This window comes from Xiphophorus maculatus, chromosome 2 (genome assembly GCF_002775205.1).
Source record: "Xiphophorus maculatus strain JP 163 A chromosome 2, X_maculatus-5.0-male, whole genome shotgun sequence".
In the NCBI taxonomy this organism is placed as follows: domain Eukaryota; kingdom Metazoa; phylum Chordata; class Actinopteri; order Cyprinodontiformes; family Poeciliidae; genus Xiphophorus; species Xiphophorus maculatus.
Genome location: NC_036444.1, coordinates 4,646,630 through 4,669,406, shown reverse-complemented (window position 1 = coordinate 4,669,406; position 22,777 = coordinate 4,646,630). Strand labels below are relative to the sequence as shown.

General features: G+C 36.8%; 1 protein-coding gene across 1 annotated transcript in view; it reads left to right on the top strand.

The window, feature by feature from the left end:
- LOC102233466 (synaptic vesicle glycoprotein 2B-like) overlaps nucleotides 1–22,436 on the top strand; it is a 28,336-nt gene extending 5,900 nt beyond the window's left edge. Inside the window, exons 2-15 of the mRNA XM_005795805.2 lie at nucleotides 1,208–1,691; nucleotides 3,552–3,778; nucleotides 8,107–8,287; nucleotides 10,049–10,200; nucleotides 10,924–11,057; nucleotides 12,570–12,659; nucleotides 13,479–13,592; nucleotides 14,749–14,837; nucleotides 15,387–15,462; nucleotides 15,929–16,017; nucleotides 18,324–18,457; nucleotides 19,256–19,456; nucleotides 19,531–19,690; nucleotides 20,603–22,436. Coding sequence (XP_005795862.1) covers nucleotides 1,456–1,691; nucleotides 3,552–3,778; nucleotides 8,107–8,287; nucleotides 10,049–10,200; nucleotides 10,924–11,057; nucleotides 12,570–12,659; nucleotides 13,479–13,592; nucleotides 14,749–14,837; nucleotides 15,387–15,462; nucleotides 15,929–16,017; nucleotides 18,324–18,457; nucleotides 19,256–19,456; nucleotides 19,531–19,690; nucleotides 20,603–20,786 — 2,067 coding nt within the window. The 5' untranslated portion in view covers nucleotides 1,208–1,455 and the 3' untranslated portion in view covers nucleotides 20,787–22,436. The remainder of the gene's footprint in view (nucleotides 1–1,207; nucleotides 1,692–3,551; nucleotides 3,779–8,106; nucleotides 8,288–10,048; nucleotides 10,201–10,923; nucleotides 11,058–12,569; nucleotides 12,660–13,478; nucleotides 13,593–14,748; nucleotides 14,838–15,386; nucleotides 15,463–15,928; nucleotides 16,018–18,323; nucleotides 18,458–19,255; nucleotides 19,457–19,530; nucleotides 19,691–20,602) is intronic.
- The last annotated feature ends 341 nt before the right edge of the window (nucleotides 22,437–22,777 follow it).

Sequence of the window (22,777 nt, the reverse complement as noted above, 5' to 3'; positions counted from 1 at the left end):
TACTAAAATATTTGCACAAGAAAATAGATAAAAATGCTTGGTGGTGATATGTGAAAAAATGACTAACATCGGCCGATACCGATGTTGCATTCCTAATCTGGGGAGCAGAACCAGATTATGGAGGAAAACCCTGAGGGCAACACTCCGTTGAATTAACCCAACAAACCTCGGTGGGCGGATAAATAATGCTGGTTTGTGAGGAACAAAGTGCTGCAGTAACTGCAGCACTTCTGACCACTAATGGTTCTCTGCTGTTAACCTAATGGCATAAAGCTGTTTGATCACCAGCAGCTTTGGGAGGGAAGAAAAGAAACCGCAGAAGCTTATTGTTCTTATGGTCATCTGTTATATTGGGGACGAACGAAGTGGAAAACTGCTCAGTGTATCATCTTAACTCTCACCCTGGAAAACATTTGATTTATTCTGTGTGTTTGTTGAAGAACAACAGCCTCAGAGTTTGATGTAATCTGATATTGCTTCCAGATAACATGAAACCAAATATCCCATATTCATTGCCCCATTTCATTAAATTGGGATGAGAAGGAAGTTTATTTATAACATGGTTTGAGCCTTATGTCTTGTTTCCACTGAGATACACCATTTTGCATCCTTCCTGGCCATTTAGTTGTAGGTCCATTGAACAATAATAATATGTACAGTTAGAGTGGAGCTAAACACAACATAATCCACTGAATATCATCATGTTTGTATGGTGGTCTAGTAGGGACACTGCAAAAAGAAAAGGAGGAGTAAATTAACACAAAAAACTAGAAAACGTGAGAAAAGTCTGAGACATTTTCCAGAAAAAAATGAAAATGTTGGACTTTTTTTTGTTGTTTTTTGATTAAATTTTTGAGCTTCGTCTAAAAATTTCAGATTTTTTTCTTGCAATTTTTCAACCTTTCAAAATCTGAATTTTGTATAAATTTAAATCGTACAGAAAATTTCAGAGATTAATTTAAAAAGTTCCAAGTTTGTTTCTAACAAATTTGTCGCTTTTCAAACTCAGAAATATCCACAATTTTTTTTTTAAATGTCTGAGCTTCATTTAAAAATGTCAGATTGTTTTCTAGCAAATTTTTGACTTTTCAAACTCAGACATTTTCTAGAATAAAATTAAAATTTCTGACCTTTTCTCAAATTGATCTTTTGCTTTAGGCATTGCTGTTAAGGGAGAATTAACTAATGGGTATTTTTCTGTTTCCAGGGTCAAACTGATAAAGACTCCAGACTGGATTTTTCACTTTCCTCCAACAATACGTGACTGCAGCAACTTTGACTTTCTACTTTCAACCAAATAAAAAAACAAGCAAATGATGAGAGATCTCTGTTAGTTTTTGGTCACCAAAAAGTGCAAACAAGGACGTCCATTGTGTTACCTTTCTGCTAGAACATCAGAAGAGACAGCAAGCACGCCTTTTAGTTCCTGCATTATTAAATGCTGAAATAGCTGTAATGGCGGACCATTACCAGAACAACGTGTACCACCAGGGAGGCGGGGACAGCTATGGGAGTTACGGAGAAGGCGGCGGTCCTGACGGCTACGGTTACCAGGCAGATTATCCTCCTCAGGAAGAGGACGCAGCGAGCGACGTGACGGAGGGACACGATGATGAAGATCAGATGTACGAAGGAGAATACCAGGGGATTCCACATCCCGATGAGGTGAAGGCCGCACAGAGAGCCGCACGGTGAGGCACCACTCTTCGCTCTAAAGCTACAGTATGAAACTTGACCAAAAAATGTTTTTTTTTTACATATTTGTTAAAACTGTCACCATGTCGTGACAGTTCGTTATGAGTAAGACTGTTGAAATGAGAAATAAATCAATTAGTCCAATGACAAATTAAAACAAATTTGATAATTTCCATTTACATTCTTTATTGTTTTTCTCTTTCCACCAAAAACTGGATGATAAAAGTCTTCAGCCTGCTGCTTTGTCTCAAATAGTTTTCTCTTTTTGGAGGGCAATTTGGTCTTCATAATTAATTTGTGGTTTCTGTTGTTTTGTTTATTTTGTATATTTTAAATGTCTTCCAGTTCCGATGTTAAATATTCATTAGAATTTAACATTGATCTTTGAGAATGTGTTCTTGCATTATTATACCATTACATTATTGAAAATGGTCTCAAAACAACAATATTATCGTTTATTGCGAAAACTTCTGGGACAAGTTATAGTCCAGCAAAATGTGTTATTCTATATTTGACACAGATAATCTGTGAAAAGATCAATATGCTCCACTTCCTCCATGAGCTGCTATGACCGTCTAAAGAAATACACAAAAACAACCGACCAAAAACAACCAATCAGAGGCAGGAGGAGGGTCTTAGCGCTGTCAATCAATCTCATACTGGCATAGAAACATCTTGCCATTACAGGAAAACATGGCCTAAATAAATGAAAAGCCATTTAGTTTACAAACTAAATATTTGTAAACTAAATATCTAGTTTACAAATATTTAGCTAAATAAGCAAAATAATATTTAGGTTATTATAAATATTATTTATTTATAAATAATATAAAAATATTATTTATATTTAAATAAAATAAATATTTTATTTATATTTATATTATTTAAATATAATATACATAATACATTATGTATATTATATAAATAGTAATAATTGATAATAACTATTAATATTAGCTAATATTAATAAGTTTATAAACTTTTGCATCAAACTAAATATCAGTTTCTGTTGTGATGAACCAGCTGCAGCATAGCGGATGGAAAGGGGAAGGGTGTGAGGCGATTGTACTCGAGGATGATTGTCAGCACTAAGATTCTCCTCCTGGCTCTTACTGGTTGTTTCTGACTGTATTTCAGGAATTAGTACTGGGAGCTTATGGGACTTTTTCATATATTGTCTGTGAAAAAAGATATTTGTTGTCATATTTATGGCAATAAATATGTAACAAACATATTTTTTATTAAGTTTTAAAATATGTTTGGCAGCGTCTGGATTTGGCCTGAATGAGATGAAGACGAGGATGAGGCAGAGTAATTGCGTTGTTTATGGAAACAATGCTTCAGGACAACAGAGGACTACGGGTGCACCGGTTGAAGTTTTCTGGCCTATCACTAATTACTGATCTTTTAAAAGCCTGACCTGCCGATTCCGGTTTTGGCCGATACGGATGTTTTTTGGTCTGAAATGTTGCTAAATATCGCAAGGAAGTCGCTAAGTTGGAAACAGAGGAGAGACTATTGGTAACTTCAGCAGGCATGATCTGGTGGGCCGGTCTCAGTCAAACCTCTCACGGCAAAGCAGAAGAGTGGTTGATTTTTAGAGGTTTGGTAAAGTAGGTAAGATCAGGGGATACGATCGGCTTCATATGTAAGTATCGGCCCATCACAGATCTCACAAAATTAAGAAAACTCCTAAAGAGAATCCGTGAGAATCAGAAAAATAAGGCCGAAATGTTAAACACGCAGACGATACAGAGCACATTTTAGTAGAGCTTTCTGTGATAATACAGGGCATTATGAGATTATTCTCAGATCCCATCTTACTAACCATAGAGTCCAAATGTTTTCTGTGTCAGGGCAAAGTCCAGAGAAGGCGGCAGCGCCGCGTCCGAGCTGGAGGAGTTATCGGAGCAGTATGAGGACATCATGCAGGACTGCGGCCACGGGAAGTTCCAGTGGATGCTCTTCATGGTGCTGGGTCTGGCTCTCATGGCCGACGGAGTCGAATGCTACGTGGTGGCGTTCGCTCTGCCGTCAGCCGAAAAGGATCTTTGTCTGTCCAATGCGGAGAAAGGGATGCTGGGTAAGAGCTGAGATCATAAATCCCACTGAATTGATTTACTTGCAGCTCCTCTTTTCTGTTTAAATCAAGTTTTGTGACTGAAAGAACGACATCCTGACGCCTCCTGAATGAGTCTCTGTGGTGCTTTTCCAGTCACAGGCTGTGATTTAGTTCCTGAACAGGTTTTAATTAAGCTGCTGGACATTTTCCTCTCTTGTTCTTAGATTCTGGAGCCACTTTTCCCACTTAATTTATTTATATTTTATTACATTCTCAAAGGATCCATATCCAACCTCAATGTTTGAGTAAGTCAGTGTTTTATGTACGTCTTTGTGGTGTTTTATTTGATTTTACTTGGAAACTTCTACATAAAGGTAGAGAGTGGCCTTTGCAAAGTTAGACAATCAAAGATTAACAGCAGTAATGTGAGTTATTATAAATAGGGAATGGTTTTCACTATGCTGGTATATTCTTCTAAATTATAATTTCAATCTAAATATTTAATTAGCAAGTTAAATATTTAGTTCACAAACTAAATATTCTGATAAACAATTTGTTAGTAAGATAAATATTCATATCAGTATTTGTCTTTTTTGGTTAACAAGCTAAATTTTCAGTCTGTCAACCAAATATTTAGCTTTCTAACAAAATATTTAGTTTAGTTTACAAACTAAAATTTAGTTTGCAAACAAATTATTACTTCAGAGGTAAATATTTTGTTAGCAAATGTAATATTTATATCAGAAATATTTAGCTTGTTTACTAATTATTTAGTTAACAAGCTAAATATTATAGCAAATTAAATATTTCGATCCAAAATAAATATGTAGCTTCAATCTAAATATTTATTTAGCAAGCACACTATTTTGTTTAATAACTAAATGCTTAGCTCAGAGCTAAATATTTTATTAGCAAGCTAAAAATTTAATTTCACAAAGTAAACATTTAGTTCTTTAGTTTGGAGCTGACTATTTAGTTAAATTAAATATTTGGTTGGAAGCTCAATATTTAGTTTTTAACTAAATATTTAGTTTGGAGTTTATTTATAAATTAAATATATTTTCCAGTTGAGAAACTAAATATTTTGTCTCTCAATCAATATTTAGCTTGCTAATTAAATACTTATTTTAATGAGCAAATCATTGTAAATTAATGAATAACATGGTGAAAATATGACTTAACATAAACTTACATTTTTGTCTCTTATCACAGGCTAACTAATGCCAATTATTGCTGTTCATCTTTGATTGTCTGACTTTACAAATGGCTCCCCTTATAAAGGTACCGAGTAACAGAGCCTCATTTTGGACCTCAGGTTGGGGGTTCTGGGCAGACCCAGAACTCTCTGGACTCCTTCTGATTTTCCAGTTTCTGAGTAGAACCTGGAAAATAGGATTTTTATTTCTCTAAAGTCGTTAACCTGCAAACATTTCCTCAGACAAGAGGAAGTTGATTGAAGGGTGAATGATCTGAGAGTCAGAAGTCGTCCTTCATAGGGAGCTTAATTTGCTTTACTGACACAAACACAAACAAATTTACTTGAAAATTGTGAGTAGATCTAATAAAGTCTGAAAACAGAGTGGCTCTGATGTGATTGACGCCCTGAAAGCTTTTCAGAGGGAGCTGTTCATTTGCTCCTGCAGCTTAATTAGCTAATGAGCAGCAGTGACTCAGCCGGACGGATGGTGCAGAAAAAGAAGTGCGGCAGCCGTCTTCGACTGCTTACCCTGCTCACTGAGAGAGTTTTTATTTAATGCTGCTGTGGCGAATCTTTGAGCGTCCGTCCATCCATGGTAATCGTTTCATTTATTTTAAAAAAGGCTTTTGCAATAACTGGTAGTGAACAATGTTGACCCACTCTTATTTGGAGAATTATTCAAGAGGGTTTTCGAATAAATTTAAGTTCAGAGTCCTTTATTTTGCAGTGTAATATTACTATAACTTACTATTTTACGTATTTATATGGCAATAAATAAACTTCAGTCGCCTTATGGGCAAATTTGTGATTCCTCTGAGTACTAACCTTTCAGTACTCAGAGTCCTTGCTGAAGATTGTATGTTGAGCCATAAAGGACTTACATCCTTTTGAATTTTGGAGATTACAAGTGTAGCAATGTGGATAATGCGTGGATATCAGTATTTTATCAATATTATGCAAAATTCTCATTTTGCTTGTTTTTATACTTCCATTTAAGTCTTAACTAAAAACATCCGGCTGTTTTTTGGGGCAATAAGTTCATGTTTTTGGTGTCTAGAACGATGGGCCATTTAAAAAAATTGTTTGATTTTTGAATTGAATGTTAAGTCACATTTTACAGGTACTGTGCCGTTACCTAGCAACCCCAGCTGAGCTTCAGCACATTTGGTCAGCTTGTTTTACCGCTGTATGCGCTGTACAATGGCTGCTGGAAAAGAGAAGTGTTTTGTTGTTGATTTGCAATCCAGAAACCACTTGCTGCATTCTTGTTAAATGTGCAGAAGGCTCCACTTCTGCTTTGTAAAGACATGTGGTTGTATAATTTTGCATTTGTTTGCAGCCATTTTTACATGCAAGTGTAAATGTTGAGTTGGGGGCCAGCAGCTTATTTGGATTTAAAGTGACAAGATGCCGAAAAACATCCAGTCAGAACTGATCAGACTGAAATCTGATTATCTAAGAATAATTTTGTTGAAAATAATGAGAAACAGGTTTTGTGTAGGACATAAACCTATCTGAACTGGTTCATGAAAGCACAATAGGTCACCTTTAAAACATTTTCTCTGTGCCAGCTTGCTACAATAAAAGTCAAATTTGTCATTTGACTTTTATTGTATGTCTTTCTTTAGGAAGAAATTGTATTCCCAGCATCTTCTCTAAACAACAACTCAGAGTTAAGTCTTGCCTCTTCATCCTCCTCTTCATCTATCAGATAGGAACCCTGCAGGGATCAAACTCTGTTCTGAAACTCTGATCTCCTTCTTGCTCGTCTGTCCCATGCCTCCTCCGTCCGCCCACCTTCCAGCGCTTCGATCCAGAGCCGATTCCACCTCCTTCTGTGTTTCTGCTCTGACTCAGCAGCGGACCGATCGATGGTGACCTTGAAAGGAGCCGTGCAGAGTCTCCTAAAAAACAAATACATAAAGAACGGGGTTTCATAACCTGGGATTCGCGCGCTGACTCACAGCGTCTGTTGCCCCCTGTTGCGCCACCATCTGACGAAACGTCGTCCACCAGCTGGTTTCTGGCATCGATCGGGTTTATTCTTGGCAGACAGGTCTGGAGATTTCAGAAAGAGCTGAGCGAGCAAACGTGACTCAGACTTGATGGGTCGAATCAGCCTCACCGTCTGACGAGATGAATAATGGTATTGAACTGGGTCGAGTTCATTTGTAAGTTCTGTTAGAGCACTTCGTATTTAACCAGGGGGGGCAGAGAGGGACTCTTTTATGTAAGTAAGAATATTACTGCTTCAACATGTTTTTACTCAAGTACAAGTAAAAAGTAGCCATCCAACAAATTACTCAAGAAAGTATTTGGTAGAAAGCATACTGAGCAACAGATCAAATTATCAATCATTTAATATTTAAAAATGACATAATCAGACAGATTAAAATATAAAGTTAAGTGGAAATGTTGGGATTTTAAAGACAAAGATAATAATCCATATAAGTAACAAATTCAGGCAAAATAACATTTTTCCAAATCAGTTTCATAGCAGAAACTGCAGGTGTGTCTGTGTCTGGCGAGTTTTTGGCTAAAACATGTTTGTTCTTCATTCAGTGGGTAGAAAATCCAGAAATTTTACTTAAGTAAGACAAGAAATACTTCATAATAAAATGACTAAAGTAAAAGTGAAAAATACAGTGTAGTAAAATATTCCTAAACTCCTGTTACTTTACTCACCCACCCAGAAGAAAACTCATAGAGAACCAACATTTAGTTTTATACATCCTGAATCCAGAGAAACATATATTAGTATATAAATTATCAACTACTTATTCTTATTTTTATTAAACATGGGGAACCAATATTTAATTTAGTACTTTAGCTTTTTGTCTTTCTTTTTTGTTTTGTTTGTATTTCCTTCTAATTCATGTACAGCACTTTGAACTGTCTTGTTGATGAAAATGTCCCATATATGTACCTTACCTACGTTTTTTTTCTTCCAGAAAAGTTACTCAAATAAATGTAATTGGGTAAATGTAACTTGTTATTACCCTACTCTGTTTTTAATGGATAGAGTTATTTCAGGCTGGTTTTTCTGAGGCAGTTTGATGCGAAGCATCAGTTTCTGCACCAGATGATCAGACATAAAACAAGACAAAAATAACTACATTTAACAGCCTTTAATGTGTGTGTTTCTGTGCAGGTCTGGTGGTCTTCCTGAGCATGATGGTCGGAGCGTTCCTCTGGGGCGGTCTGGCTGATAAAACCGGCCGTCGGCGCTGTCTGATTTTAGCTTTAGGCATAAACTGCATCTTTGCCTTCCTGTCATCGTTTGCTGGTGGCTACGGCTTCTTCCTCTTCTTCAGGCTGCTTTCTGGGATTGGGTAACTAAACTATCATTCTGTTACGTTTAATGTCTCTATCACCTTTATTTAAAGAAGACGTATCGCTTTAGTGCTTCCATTTATGTCTCTACTTCTTCTAAAAACAGACAAACGCTTTAAAAAACCACCCAGAGGTTTTATGGCAATAAGCTAACGTTTTCTGGTGTCTGGAAAATGAGCCGTTTCTAAAACCTTCTGAAAGTAACGTCACAAATTAGCAGCCACTACCTGTTACCTAGCAACCTCAGTGGAGCTCAGCCTGTTACCTAGCAACCCCAGTGGAGGTCCCAAAAACTTGGGACAAATTTCAATGGAGTTGTAAAATATATAAAAATAATTTTTAATTCAATTTATTGATACTTTTATAATTATTTATTTGAATACTTATACTTAATTGTCATAATATATTATCTTAGTATTCCTTTAATTGATTTAAACAATTATAATGTATTGAGTTCTGGTCCAGGAGAAGGGATTTTACAGACACCATCCACCTACTACAAAGTTTAAAGTACAAAATATTCAGCAAACACCAGGAAAACATACATTGTTGTTGCTCACATGGCCCAGGTTAGTTTAGTCAGATATTAGAAAAAATTATATTTTGTGTATATTTTATTCAAATTTTGTGCTTTATCCATAGGACCTGTTTTGTCCCTCTTCTCAGGAATCACTGAATTACTTCAAGTGAACTTATTGCTTTACACCTCTGTTAAGGTGTCCATGCTTTGCTATGTTAAATTAATCTGCATACGTACATATGTATGGCAAACTTATTGTCAGTAAATCGGTGTTGATAGTTAAGAATAAATCTTATATTTTATATAATTTGCTTGTACAGGTGTGGTTTGTAATCGAAATAGAAAAATCAGTGGCTGGTGAAATGTCTGAGTGGCCGGTAAAACCAGCCACTGTGGCTGGTAGAGAAAGTTTTTAATTTCCACCCCTGCTCATAAGTAACTTTTCAGGAGATGTTTAGAGTCAATAATCACTTAATATTGGTTTAAACGTTTTTGCTCCAATGACAGATGGAAAAAATGTTTTGTTAATGAAATAATCTGCCAATGTAACCAGTACTTTTCAATGTAACTAGTACTTTTCCAATGTAACTAGTACTTTTCATAAATATTGAAGAATTATTGACCTAAAGCAAGCTTCTACATCTTGCTGAAAAAGTTACTTTTAAGTTAGTTTTGTCTAATTTCAAGTGTACTAAGCTATTTGCACTTGAAACTAGACAAAAATACTTGGTAAGAGTTTGTGTTTTTGCAGTGCATAGTTGAAAAAGATACACAATTTAAAGAATTTTCTGTTCTTTTGTGAAAGCAATGAGAGCTGAGCTTTGTGCATGCAGCTGCAGCCGAGTCGGTGTTGGGTTGCAGTGATGCAGCAGAGTTGCTCTCAGAATAACTGTGATCCGCTGGGACTGAAAAACAAGGTCACAAACTGAGCTGAACAGTAAAAACCGTCTGCAGAGCCACTCAGGCATGCACAGTTTGCCTGCTGAATCTGACAGATAACATAAGGTTCTGACACAGAAGAGTCAGAAACACATCTTTACATTATCTTGGTTACATAGAATATCTTAAAGAAAACAACTACAGAATCCTCACCTTGAATTTGTCTTTCTTTTTTTACATCTAACTTGATTTATACCTAATTTCTTTCTGTTTTCCTTCCTGCTACCAGTACTGCATTTCTCCAGTTAAATCCCTTTCCTGACAGTATTTTATTGTCTGTGTTTTCTGTTGATGCTGTCAGCATCGGCGGCACGGTGCCCATCGTCTACTCTTACTTCTCCGAGTTCCTGCAGACGGATAAGAGAGGGGAGCATCTGTCCTGGCTGTGCATGTTCTGGATGTTCGGTGGGATTTACGCCTCATTCACCGCCTGGGGAATCATCCCGAGATACGGTACGAATCCATGCTCAGGACTTTATAATAAGATGACCATGACTTACTTTGTTCCTATTAAATTATCTGTATTGTATGTATACATTGCAAAAACACAAACTCTTACCAAGTATTTTCCGTCTCATTATACTTGAAATAAGACAAAACTATCTTACAAGTAGCTTTTCAGCAAGATAGAGATTGTTTTATGTCAATAATTTGTTAATATTGGTAAAAAAAAAAAAAACACATCAGTTTCAATGTCAGATTATTTTACTTAGAGCACTTTCCCATGCTATAAGTGAGATATTTTGCCATGAGCTGCGTTTCCATTGACAATTTTTAAAAAACTCACATTTTCCATTAAAAAGTGTTTGCAGTTGTTTTTCAGCTGTATTTTCCATTTTATCTTGTTTTATTTCACAATTGCTGTGTTTCCATTGAATAAGAAACTCAATTTAAATCACGTGAATAAGTTTGTTCACACGACAAGTCGTTAACAAACAGTATTTTACTTCCTGTCGTCGTCTTTGTCATTTCTGCCAGTAGTAACATCCAGTTCATGACGATCACATGATGTGATGCGAAAAACGTGTTTCTGTTCAGCTAAAAAAACAACTGCAAAAACTAAGATATTTGCACTAGAAACTAGACCAGAAATACTTGGTAAGAGTTTGTGTTTTTGCAGTGTAGAGGTGTTCTCTGATTGGCCGTCATCCTCAACATCGTTGTGTGTTTGAGCAGGGTGGGGGTTCAGTATGGGCACAGAGCTCCAGTTCCACAGCTGGCGGGTCTTCGTCATCATCGCAGCTCTTCCGGCCGTCACGTCTCTGGTTGGACTCACCTTCATGCCTGAGAGTCCCCGCTTCCTGCTGGAGGTGAGACCCCGCGGTTGCACCTGCTGGGAGCTTATTATGTATATGACTTTACTGCAGCTGCTGCCTTCAGGCAGCTTTGATGGATGTTGCTTTAATAGGAGCTGCATTAAAACTCTCAAAGTAGTTTTTAAATCATGTTTCTGTGGTTTCTGTGAGGAGTTTCTGCTGGGTTTTAATGTCATTTCCTCCACAGTTCACGAAGAGTTTGCTTTTTTCTGTTTGCTTTTAGACTTTATACCTACAGACGTTTGCTGTTGACACCAATCACTATGTTTTGACAGCAAAGTGCGCTCTAGTTTTACATTTTTACAAAATTTTGTTAGACTCGATCAGCTTTAATAAATTTGAAGTATTAATAAACAGAAAGTCTTACTTCACAACAAAACTTAACAAAACTGAACTTAAATTGCACCAAGAAACTGCGAACCTGGCAGACGATGCTAATATGAAGCAACATGTTTCGAAAAAATACTACTCAGCTGCTAATAAACTGAGTAAATTTCCACTAAAAATCTCAGATTTAAAAATAATTATGGAAATGTAAGAGTTTCATTTCAGTTCAACCTCTGGAGATATATATATTTTTTAATTGGTTAAAAAAATATACTGTGCTTCTTTCCGGGTGGACAGTACGATGACATATTAAGGCCACCGTAGATTAAAAAAAGAGTACGTTTCCACCACAAATCTCAGAAATTTACATTAATCTCTGAAATCAGAAAATTCCTGAGTTTGTAAAAGTTACAAATTAGCTGGAAAAAAAACTCAGACATTTTTAGATTAATCTCAGAACTTTTGAGAAAAAACATGGACATTTTTTTTTTCAAAAGTCAAAAATGTTGGACATTTGGAACTTAGAAGTTTCCAAATCTTTTCTTGAAAAAAATCTGTTTTTTTTTAAGATAATTTAATATTTTTATTTATTTAGGCAAAAATTTACTCCTGCTTTTTTTTAATTTTTTTTTTTTTTTTACAATGGCCATAATACATCATTGTACGGAAGAGGATTAGGGCCACCGGAAAAAAAAAAGAATTCTGAGATTAAAGTCAGAATTCTTTTTTTTTTTTTTTTACAATGGCCATAATACATCATTGTTTGTAAAAAGATGTATTTTTGTAAAAAGCCTCAACCTAGAGCCCCCAAAAATATAAAATATAGCAAGACATTTTCGGAACCAGTACTTTTTCATCAATATTAAGAAATTATTGGCTTAAAACAAACTCCTACATCATCCTGAAAATTTACTTGTAAGTTAGTTTTGTCTTATTTCAAGTGTACTAAGATATTTACACTGGAAAATAGACAAAACAAACATTTGGTAAGATTTTGTGTTTCTGAAGTTTGTTGTAAAAATGTAAAACAATTCACTCAGATTTTTGATGAAATAATGTGTCTCGGTCGTAGTTTGGTGGATTAAACATCGTCCTGAAATTTTCCTGATATACTGATAGACGGTGTGTATGCGTGTGTGTGTGTGTGTGTATGCGTGTGTGTGTGTGTGTGTGGAGCAGCATGCCAAACACGATGAGGCGTGGATGATCCTGAAGCAGGTTCATGACACCAACTGGAGAGCCAAAGGGAAACCGGAGAAAGTCTTCACTGTGAGTTCATTAAAATCATCAACAGAAAATCACAAGCAGGTGCAGAATCAGATAATCAGGAGATTGTTTTACAAATATTAGGAACCAAAAGATATAGCTGTTTATTTTTTAAAGCAAAGCACATGTTTCCGACTCAAAATAGATTCATGCGCATTCCTGCTGTCCCAGTTTTTACCTGACAAATAAAAGGAGCGGCTCGCCGTTCCTGACACGTTCGTACATCAACGTGATGTATTTTTAGGATTTAGATGCTTTTTTCTTCTGGCTTAAAAAGAAAGAGGTGCATTTTCTGTATTTGTGTTTGAGTGGATCTGCACATGCAGGGGACGTTAATAAGAGCTTTGCATTTATGCATTTAAATGCATAGCCATTCTTGTGCTTATAAGGTTTTCATTGTAATTTTAAAGCTAAAATAATATTCACTTATTCAATATTTATTGCACACTTTCATTTTCTTCTTTTCAGTTAGAATCTTAGAAAATTTGACAAAATTAGTTTTTTTTATTTAACTGTACAGTAAAATTTGTTTTTAACCATGTTTAACTTGACATTGATGGTAATAAAAAGTAAAACATTCTTTTTATGGTGCTTTTTTTTTCACAAAAAGCTATTTTATTGAATAAAAGACAGTTTTTGCATTATTAAAATGAACTTTTGGATTAGTTGGATTCAGAAAATAATTGTTTACTCCTTAATCTTACCTTTAACAGAAGATGTTCCATCAAATCACATTTCAGGTGGTGAAGGGGAAACCAGTTAAACCAGTTTAATTCTGGTCTGAGGCTCCAGTGAACCCATTACTTTTCTCCTGTTTCCCAGGTGACTCACATTAAGGCGCCCAAGATGGCCGAAGACGAACTCATCGAGATTCAGAGCGGCACTGGAACACCGGTGCAGCGCTGGGCCGTTCGCTCGCTTACACTGTGCAAACTGGTACGCCCGAAACACAAACTGGTTCAGACTGGTCTGGTTTCAACTGATTTCACAGAGGAGACACTCTTGATAGAGCGCTGAGCATCTTCTTCCACCTCTCTGATCCAGTATTTCATCCGACATTTGTACAATATCTTTCAATATCTGCTTTTATTTGACACGGAAAATAGACTTGATTAGATATTACTAATATATTAATTACATCCTTACAGAAAAGGATGAGGAAAAAAAGAATTTAGAAATTTTGAAAAATATCTGAATTCTGGCTTCTTTTTTCCCCCTCAGAATCAAAATTGTTTACATTTTTCTTGCACCTTGAAGGAAATCTAATCTTAAAACTCAAATCCACCAAATCTAACTGACAGGCTTTCAGTGTGGATAAAGTGCAAGTTTACAAATCCTAAGACAAGGAAGAAACAGTTTTCATGTACAAACAACATAACTGACATGCTTTTAAGAATATTTGGTCATTTATTGGGATTTTGATATTGATTGACACGGTTAAAAGTATGAGATTAAAGCCAGAAATCTGAGATTAAACTCTGAGAATTATGATGTGTTCACACCAAAAGTGTTTTGAGCGTCAGGCGCGTCTGGTTTGCATTTAAAGTCTATGTGGAGGCGCATCGAGGAGCGTGGAGGTGCGTCTCAAGCATCTGGCGCGGCGAGATTTGAACCGTTTGGAGTGTTTGAAGCATCCAATGGAAAACAACAGCCAGAGCTGACGCGTCTGATGCGCCTCCACATGGACTTTGAATGTAAACCAGATGCACAAAACAACAGGTGTAGAGCAAAATGTCAAGCGTCTGCATTCAAAGTGCACACACGTCGAACTTGAAGCGTCTTTTGACGCACGTAACGCTTTTGGTGTGAACGCACCATAAAAGTCTGAATTCTGATAATTAGTCATAATTTTCTGAATTGTTTTTGTTGCCTTTATCCTTTCCTGCACATTCTAGTCCTTCAGGTGCGTAAATATACATAAAAACTTTCTTTTTGTTGCCCGATTTTAAATGGGACAAACTGGATCAAAGCTGGGTCCCTTCAGACCTTTGCTGTGTTTTTTCTTCCCTCTGGTATTTGGCTGTGTTCACACCTGACGACCATCCAGGTGGAGTAAATGTGAAATGAACAGGCTCCGGTATGTGTGCTGCAGGTGCTGAGGAACATTGCGTCCCTGCTGTCTGCAGAGCTGAGGTTTGCCACTCTCTTCATGGCCATCATCTGGTTCTGCATGGCCTTCAGGTGAGTTCAACATTCAACATCCAGCCTGACTGCAGCTTACTTTACAAATGAGCACAAAACTTTATGATGTTTTGATGTTGAAAAAACACAATTTTGCAGTTGCAGTGTTTTGATTAAAGTATTAACACAATTAAAATCACATCTGAATAAATTTGCTCACTTGATAGTAATTAAAAATCATGGTCCGCCATCATCCTCTTCCCACTTCCTGTCGTCTTCTTCGTCATCTCCACCAGTAGTAACATCCAGTTGTTGATCACATGACTCGTGTGAAGCGAAAAAAGTGTTTCTATTGCAGTTTTGTAAAATAAACAAATTTCAATACAGGTGAAAAAACACGTTTTATCAACAAAACGTTTTTTTTTTTACTTAGCAAATTATTTTTCTTAATTCCAAGTTGCGCATTTATGAAGAAAGGAAAAGCATCTATGCTATAAACACAGAAAAATAATTCTGTTTTCCTTTAGTTTATCTCCAAATTTTCCCAAAATAAGTTAAATTTGTGTTGTTTTAAATCGCATGCGGTCGTCTCTGTTGTGTTTTATCCAGTTATTACGGCCTGTCTGTGTGGTTCCCCGACATGATCAAACACCTGCAGTACGAGGAGTACGAGACCAAGGTGAAGGTGAGCAACTTATCCTAATAAAAAACATGTTTTTTTATATTCTTCACCGAAACCCCAACATGTTTTCATTATCTCCTGACAAAATGACCCAAAATCTGAGTAAATCACAGAATCCTGCAGCAGCTTTCAGGTTTACTTTGAATATGAATTTCATAACTGCAGAGGCCCTGAAGTGCAAACCGCATCAACAAAACATCTTAATAAATGACAGCAGGCTGTAAAACCAATGAGTTAAGATATTCACTGAATGTACTGTATGCACAAATACATGATAAAACCAAACATGGAGCAAGCAGCCATCATAAACCTGACAGAGAAAACAAATGTTTAGTTTCCAGAAGCTTCTTGGTTGAAAGAGGAAATTCCTGCTGCAGTGAAGACCTAAAATCTGAATATATTTTTTAAAAAACTTTTTTTGTTTTATAGAAACCTCTGCACAGATTGATGATGTTTTCTTTCTGTTCAGACGTTCCACAGAGAACGAGTGGTGGACGTCAGATTCGACTTTCCCTTGAAGAACCAGATCCACAGAGAGGGAGAATACAAACGGGACACGTAAGTCACGGCAGACAGGAAGTCCTTCATTTGATTTCCTTTCTCCCTTCAGACCTGCACTGTGAACATTAACCAGCCAGCAGATAAATGCATCTTCAAATCGGTGCCAAATGTTTGCACAGCAAAAGTTTCTGTTTGTGCCGCTGTCGTTTTAAAGATATTGTTAAATGTTTCTAGAGGTCATGAAAGGTCAACCATCCCCCACTGTTGTTCAAATCAGACAAAATTAAATTTATTTTAAAATACCTTGTCTACAGAAATCTGACTGCTTGTTGTGTGTTCAGTTTACTTTTTATTTAACAGCTAAGACAAAACAAAATAGTGTTTGCTATTAAGGTTTTGTGGCCCCTGTAGTTCTTTCCACTTTACATTTTTGGCCCCCATGCCAAAACGTTTTGACACACCCGACTTATATTATTGGATGAATTCATGTCAGGAATATTTTTCAGTTTTTCAGATGAATTGCTGAACTTTTGTTTGGTAAAGCTTACCAAAAAGTAGCTTATTGAATAAATGCCATAAGAAACTAACATTTTTATTCCAGGCTGTTTATATTAAGACGTCGTTTTAATGTGAGTTAAGTTAGGAGGTCTCTGACTGTTAAATGGGTTTTCCTCGGAAAAAGTCTGAGAAACTCTGGTTTACAGAGATGATGTGATTAAATAAGGTTAGGAATATCCGGGTAGTGGTTTGGATTAAGCAGTTACTAAATGAGTGGAAGTCGGATTATTCTGTGATAATTTACTTGATTTTTGACACGTCGTCACCTCGGTTGACTGGGAAAAGTTTCATATCTAAAATGTCTTGAAAGCAAATTTCAGTCTGTTGTTTCTGCTCTGTTTTTTGCTTCCTGTTTGATTTGAAACATTCATGACTCATTCATATTTTTATAGTGAACTTTGACCTTTGCTGTAATGTCAGCTTTTCTATGGTTTGTTTTAACCAAAGGATCAGAGACTTTGCAGATATACAGCAGGTACCACTGCTGTATATTATGAAACTTCTATGCTTCCAGCAGAATGCAACAGACCGAATGGGCCCTTTACTGGGATTACAGCAGAACTTCCTGTAATCCACCATTCCCAGCCCAACATGCTGCAGGAACATGAAACATGTTGGCGTTTCCACGCTGGGCCTGTTCGTTCATTCTGCAGCAATAGAAGTCAATCTGGCCTTTCTCAACCTGCGTTACGCTCTCCACTCGTGTTCTCTGGGATTTATAAAACGCTGTTTACTGTAGTTGAGACAATTTATTTTATCACGATTGTAAGTAAAAAAGGTAAAAATAAAAACAGGCATTTTTCTTCTACTATACAGTTCTTGATAAAAGGGGAAGTTAAGTATTATGACTATGCTAAGAAAATAAAAAAAATAAAATTCCAAGACGAAAGTCATAAAATTATAAGAATAAAATCATAATATTATGAGAATAAACTCATAAGAGAATAAAGACACAATATTTTGAGAATAACATCACAATAATATGAAAATAAAGTCATAATATTATACAAAAATAGTCTGGTACTATTACGAAAACAAAGTGATAATATTTCGACTTTACTCTGGTAATATTACAAATTTCTTCTCAAAAAATTAAGACTTTATTCTCATTTTAGCTATATTCTTGTTTATATTCGGATGATATGACTTTATTCTTATAATTTTACGACTTTATTTTTGTATTTTACTTTATTTTTTCTTAGTATTGCCCTAATACTCTGCCATATTTTTAAAATCTGAAATTGAATGCCTAAAATATTAACTAAGATAATCCAGATCTGACTTTTCCTAATGTTTCCTGATGATTTGAGTGGTTAAAGAAAAGAACTGAGGAATTCAGTATCTCAGAACCTTTTTAAGACAACAGCCGCTAAATCTCTCAGTATGTTGGATATTTTGGATTAGCTAATCTGCTATTGGTGGACCAAAATTGTTTTTTTCTTTTCTCTTTAGCTAACATTTATTGCACTTAATTGTTCTGGCTAAATACTGAAACGCTAATTTACTTCGATGTTTTGTAGTTAGGTGTTAGACGCAGGGTGAAGTTCTGTTTCCTTAAACAACAAAATTTTGGTATATCATGTATATACACATAACCTGAATCTTAACTCGAGTCGAGCAAATCTCAATCTCGTTGTAATCTGTTGATGACAATGACAAATAAATCTTATCTTATCTTAAAACTTTTCCACTCTCGCTCCCGGAGGCTTTGTTTCACCTGAGATCCCAAAAGCAGGAGTTGGAGCTGTGCACTGAGAAAGGCCCTGTGTCTGTCTGCTGGTGTGTGTCCCATCCCATCCTCATAGGTTCATCGGCATCGAGATGAAATCAGTGACGTTCAAAGACTCCCTGTTCGATAATTGCACCTTTGAGGACATCCGGTCCACAAACACGGTGTTCGAGAACTGCACCATCCTCTCCACCGTCTTCTACAACACAGGTGGGTTCATTTGATGTTCTAACTAATTATTTAACTTCAAGCTAAAACTATAATTTGCAAGCTAAATGTTTAACTTGAAGACAAATGTTAAGCTTAAATAATTAACTCAAAACTAATTATTTGACTTGAAACTAAATATTTTAATCCAAACTAAATATTTAGTTAGCTAAAGTATTTGGTTTTTATTTTAGCTGAATATTTGGCTACATATTTAGCTAAATATGCAGCTAAAAGTTGCTACATATTTATCTAAGTATTTAGCTAAATACTTAGATTCATGCTAAATATTTATCTCTAAGCTAATTATTTAGCTTCTAGATAAATGTTTTTGCTTATTTTGTTAGCAAGCTAAATATTTAGCTAAAGTATTTAGCATGTATTTAGCTACATATTTAGGAAAATATGTAGCTTAAATTAAGCTATTTATGTAGCTAAATTTTGCTACTTATTAATTTAAATATGTATTAATCTTCAAGTTAAATATTTTTCTCTCAACTAAATATTTAGTTAGCAAGCCAAATATTTAGCCTAAATCTAAAGCTAAATATTTAGCTTGAACCTGACTATTTTGCTTCAAACTAAATCTACAAATAGGAACTTGAATTATCTGCAAACAATAGTTGTAAACAATAACAACCTTATTTACGTGTGATTTTAATGTTTCTTATTTAATGTTTTTTTTTTTTTACATTAGTGGAATATAGGCAAAGATTCGTAAACATTTCTAAAGGAATCGTAGCTACTAAGGTGCTGAGTTTGTGTGCTTGCTGTTCCCCTGAACCTCCTCCCTCTCTGCAGACCTGTGGGAGGAGAAGTTCATCGACTGCCGGATGGAGAACACCACGTTTGAGCACAACAAACATGGCTGCCACCTGGATTCAGTGGAGGAGAACGACGTGTTAATCTACCTGGTCAGCTTCCTGGGCAGCCTGGCCGTGTTGCCGGGCAACATCATCTCTGCGCTGTTCGTGGAGAAGATCGGCAGGGTCAAGATCATAGGTGACGGCAGAAATCCACGAGATCATCACTGAGGGTTCACAGATTACAGCTCTGTTAACCTCTGACCTCCTCAGGTGGCTCCATGCTCATTTCTGCCGGATGCTCCTTCTTCCTGTTCCTGAGCTTCAGCCAATCAGCAATCATCGCCTTGCAGTGCATGTTCTGCGCCGTCAGCGCCGCTGCGTGGAACGGCATCGAGGTGGTGACCGTGGAGCTCTACCCGACTTCGAAAAGGTAACTTCTTCTCTACATCTAAAGTATCGTAAAGCTAAAATACGAAACTTTTATAACGAATATATTTTTTACTTATTTGTTAAAACATCATATCGCTATGAGACAATCTGTGAAAAGATTGTCTGTCCTCCACCTTCTCCCTGAGTTACTCTTGCTGTCTAAAGAAATGCACAAAAGCAACCAATGAGAGCCAGGAGTCTGGTCTTAGCGCTGTCAATCAACCTCATGTACTTGCTGCGAAATGTGCTAATGGCAGAGAAGCAACGTACCGTTACAGGAAAACCGTTCATCCGCCTTCGTCAGTGGCTACGCTTCTGACAACATTAAATATATTTTGTGACCAAGTTATTTAGCTTACAAACTAAATACTTAGTTTGCTCCTCCATTAGAAAATGGAAGAGGAGCAATCTCCTCCTCCATTTTCTCCCTGAGTTACTGAAAAAATGCACCGCCACCGACCAAAAATAACCAATCAGAGCCAGGAGGGTCTTAGCGCTGTAAATCATCTTTATGTAGTCGCTGCTAAATATGCTAATGGTGGTAAGAGTAGAAATACTTCATAATAAAATTATTGAAGTAAAAGTAAAAACGTAGAGCGTAGCAAAAATAGTCCTAAAACTAACATTTTTCAAAAAAGTTACTCAAGTAAATGTAAATAAGTAAAAGTAACTAGTTACTACCCAACTCTGACTGCAGTTCAGTGTTTTCGGTGTCGTTCTCTGACTGTGCTACAGCGCCACCAATTGACCCGGCAGATTTACTGCACCATTTTCTGTCTTGTAGATGGACATTTCTTCTTAATCGTTTACAAAAATACGCTTGTTTCCATGTGAACGGGGCCTAGAAGTCCTGCTGGCCATCAGATTTGGTCCTGCAGCACCTCGTACCGACCCGGTTGTGTTTTTGTCGCAGGGCGACGGCGTTCGGCGTGCTGAACGCGCTCTGTAAGTTGGCCGCCATCCTCGGCAGCTCCATCTTCGCCAGCTTCGTGGGGATCACCAAAGCCATCCCTATCCTTCTGTCCTTCGCCGCCCTGGTGTGCGGCGGCCTGGTGGCCCTCAAGCTGCCCGACACGAGGCAGAAAATCCTGCAGTGATTTCCGCCGCGGCGTCCGGAGGCAGAAGAAGCGAGTCCGCTTCACGTTGGAAGCTGTCGGACTTCATGTTGCTCTCTGCAGAAGGCGAGAACAGAAACACCGCAGCTGTTCAGGTCCAACGCCAAGCGCTCGTTTCTTCACGTGAACCACATCCATCTGTACAGAGTGGAGGAAGGAGGAGTTATTGTTTCCGGCTCAGTCCATCACCCGGCGGTGTAGCTACTGATGACTGATCATGACTCGATCCATCCTCTACTTCCTGTCAGCAGCAGCTCCATGCATGAGGAGGAACTTCGCCTTCCAGCAGTTTCACAAACTTCCTGTTTGTATGTTGATGCTGTGAAAGATGCTTAAGTTTTCAACCCCTGAAGTTCAAAAGCAGCAGTTTCTAAAATCTAATTTACTCTAAAATCTGCCAACAAAGAGAGTTTATGCTCTGGAACCTGGATTAGACGTTAAAGATCTTTGAAATGATTCAAAACAGATCTGAAGTCACTCCTAATAAACAATGTGTGATTATTAGTCACTGAAGTAACTCTTTAGTCATGATGTTACACTGCAAAAACACAAAATCTTACCAAGTAACTTTAGTCTAGTTTCTAGTGCAAATATCTCCGTACATTTAAAATACAAAAAACTTGACTTACAAGTAGCTTTTCATCCAGATATAAAAACTTGCTTTGAGTCAATAATTCCTTAAAAGTGATTAAAAAACTACCAGCTACACTGGAAGATTATTTTATTTAAGACATTTTTCCCTGCTGATTTATGTGATTTTATCTGTCTTCTATGACAGTCACATTAATTCCTAATAAATATTCCCTGATTATGTTTTGAAAACCAGAATAATTAGTGGGTAAATAAAACATCTTCCAGGAGGAGTGATTCCGGATCTTTTATTCCAGAACTGTGGTTACCAACCAGCTGAATTTAATCGTATTTAATTGCAGTTTTAGCGATTTTTCACAAATTATAAGGTTAATTTCTAAGTATTAATATCAAATTGCAGCTGCTACATCCCACAGACGGATTTTAACTCTCATCCCATGAAACTAACCGGAGCTTCTGATCAAACAGCTGTTTATCCGTCCCAGAGTCCAGCTGTGTGTCTTCCTGTCCTGTGTGTCCTGCATGAGAACCTCCGTCCTGACTGTGCTGGATCTTCTCAGAAAGACAAACCTATCTGTGTGTAACTTTAACAGTTTCTGTGTGCTCGGAGTTGATTTTGTTTTCACCGTCTAGCTTGTTTTTTCTTCTGATTTCTGCTGATGTGCGTTACCGCCATCTTTGGTTTTCCCCCCTCACATTTTCACTCAAAATGGAATCGATCTGAATGTTGTTACAGTGCCATCTAGTGGACAAAATAGACAATCATATCCAGGACTGAGACATTTTTGAATTTCTTTTAAATCAAAGTTTCCCATCGGCCTGTTGCTTGTTTTTGTGTCTGTTGGGGTTTTTGACTCTGTGGCACACGTATGTTTTATTTATCTTGTTCGGTTCTGGTTCTGGTTGTGTAGGTGGCTGCATGTCTGTCTGGTGTTTTCTCTTGGCTCTGCGTTTTCAACATAATATGTAAGTGTAACGTGGTCTGAGTGTGATCTGTGTTTTTACTCAATAAAAAGGAGAGATGAGCACCGGAACACCAAACCACAGCCCGGATCTCTTATTTTTGTTCTTCCTGATGGAGAAAATGGTTCAGTCCGACAAAAAACGGCCTAAAACGTTGTTAATATTCCGCTATTGTCAAAAAAAACACAGTTTCGCAATTTTGGTGTTTCCATTAAATAAGAAACGCAATAAAAATCACACGTGAATAAGTTTGTTCACGCGAGAAGTCATTAAAAACATGCCCAACTACTTCCTGTTGTCTTCTTCGTGGTTTGTCAAAAGTTAATTGGTTGTTGATCATGTGACTCACGTGATGCGAAGAAAATGTTACTGTCAGTTTTGGAAACAAACCAATTTTGATATAGTAAAAAACAAGCACG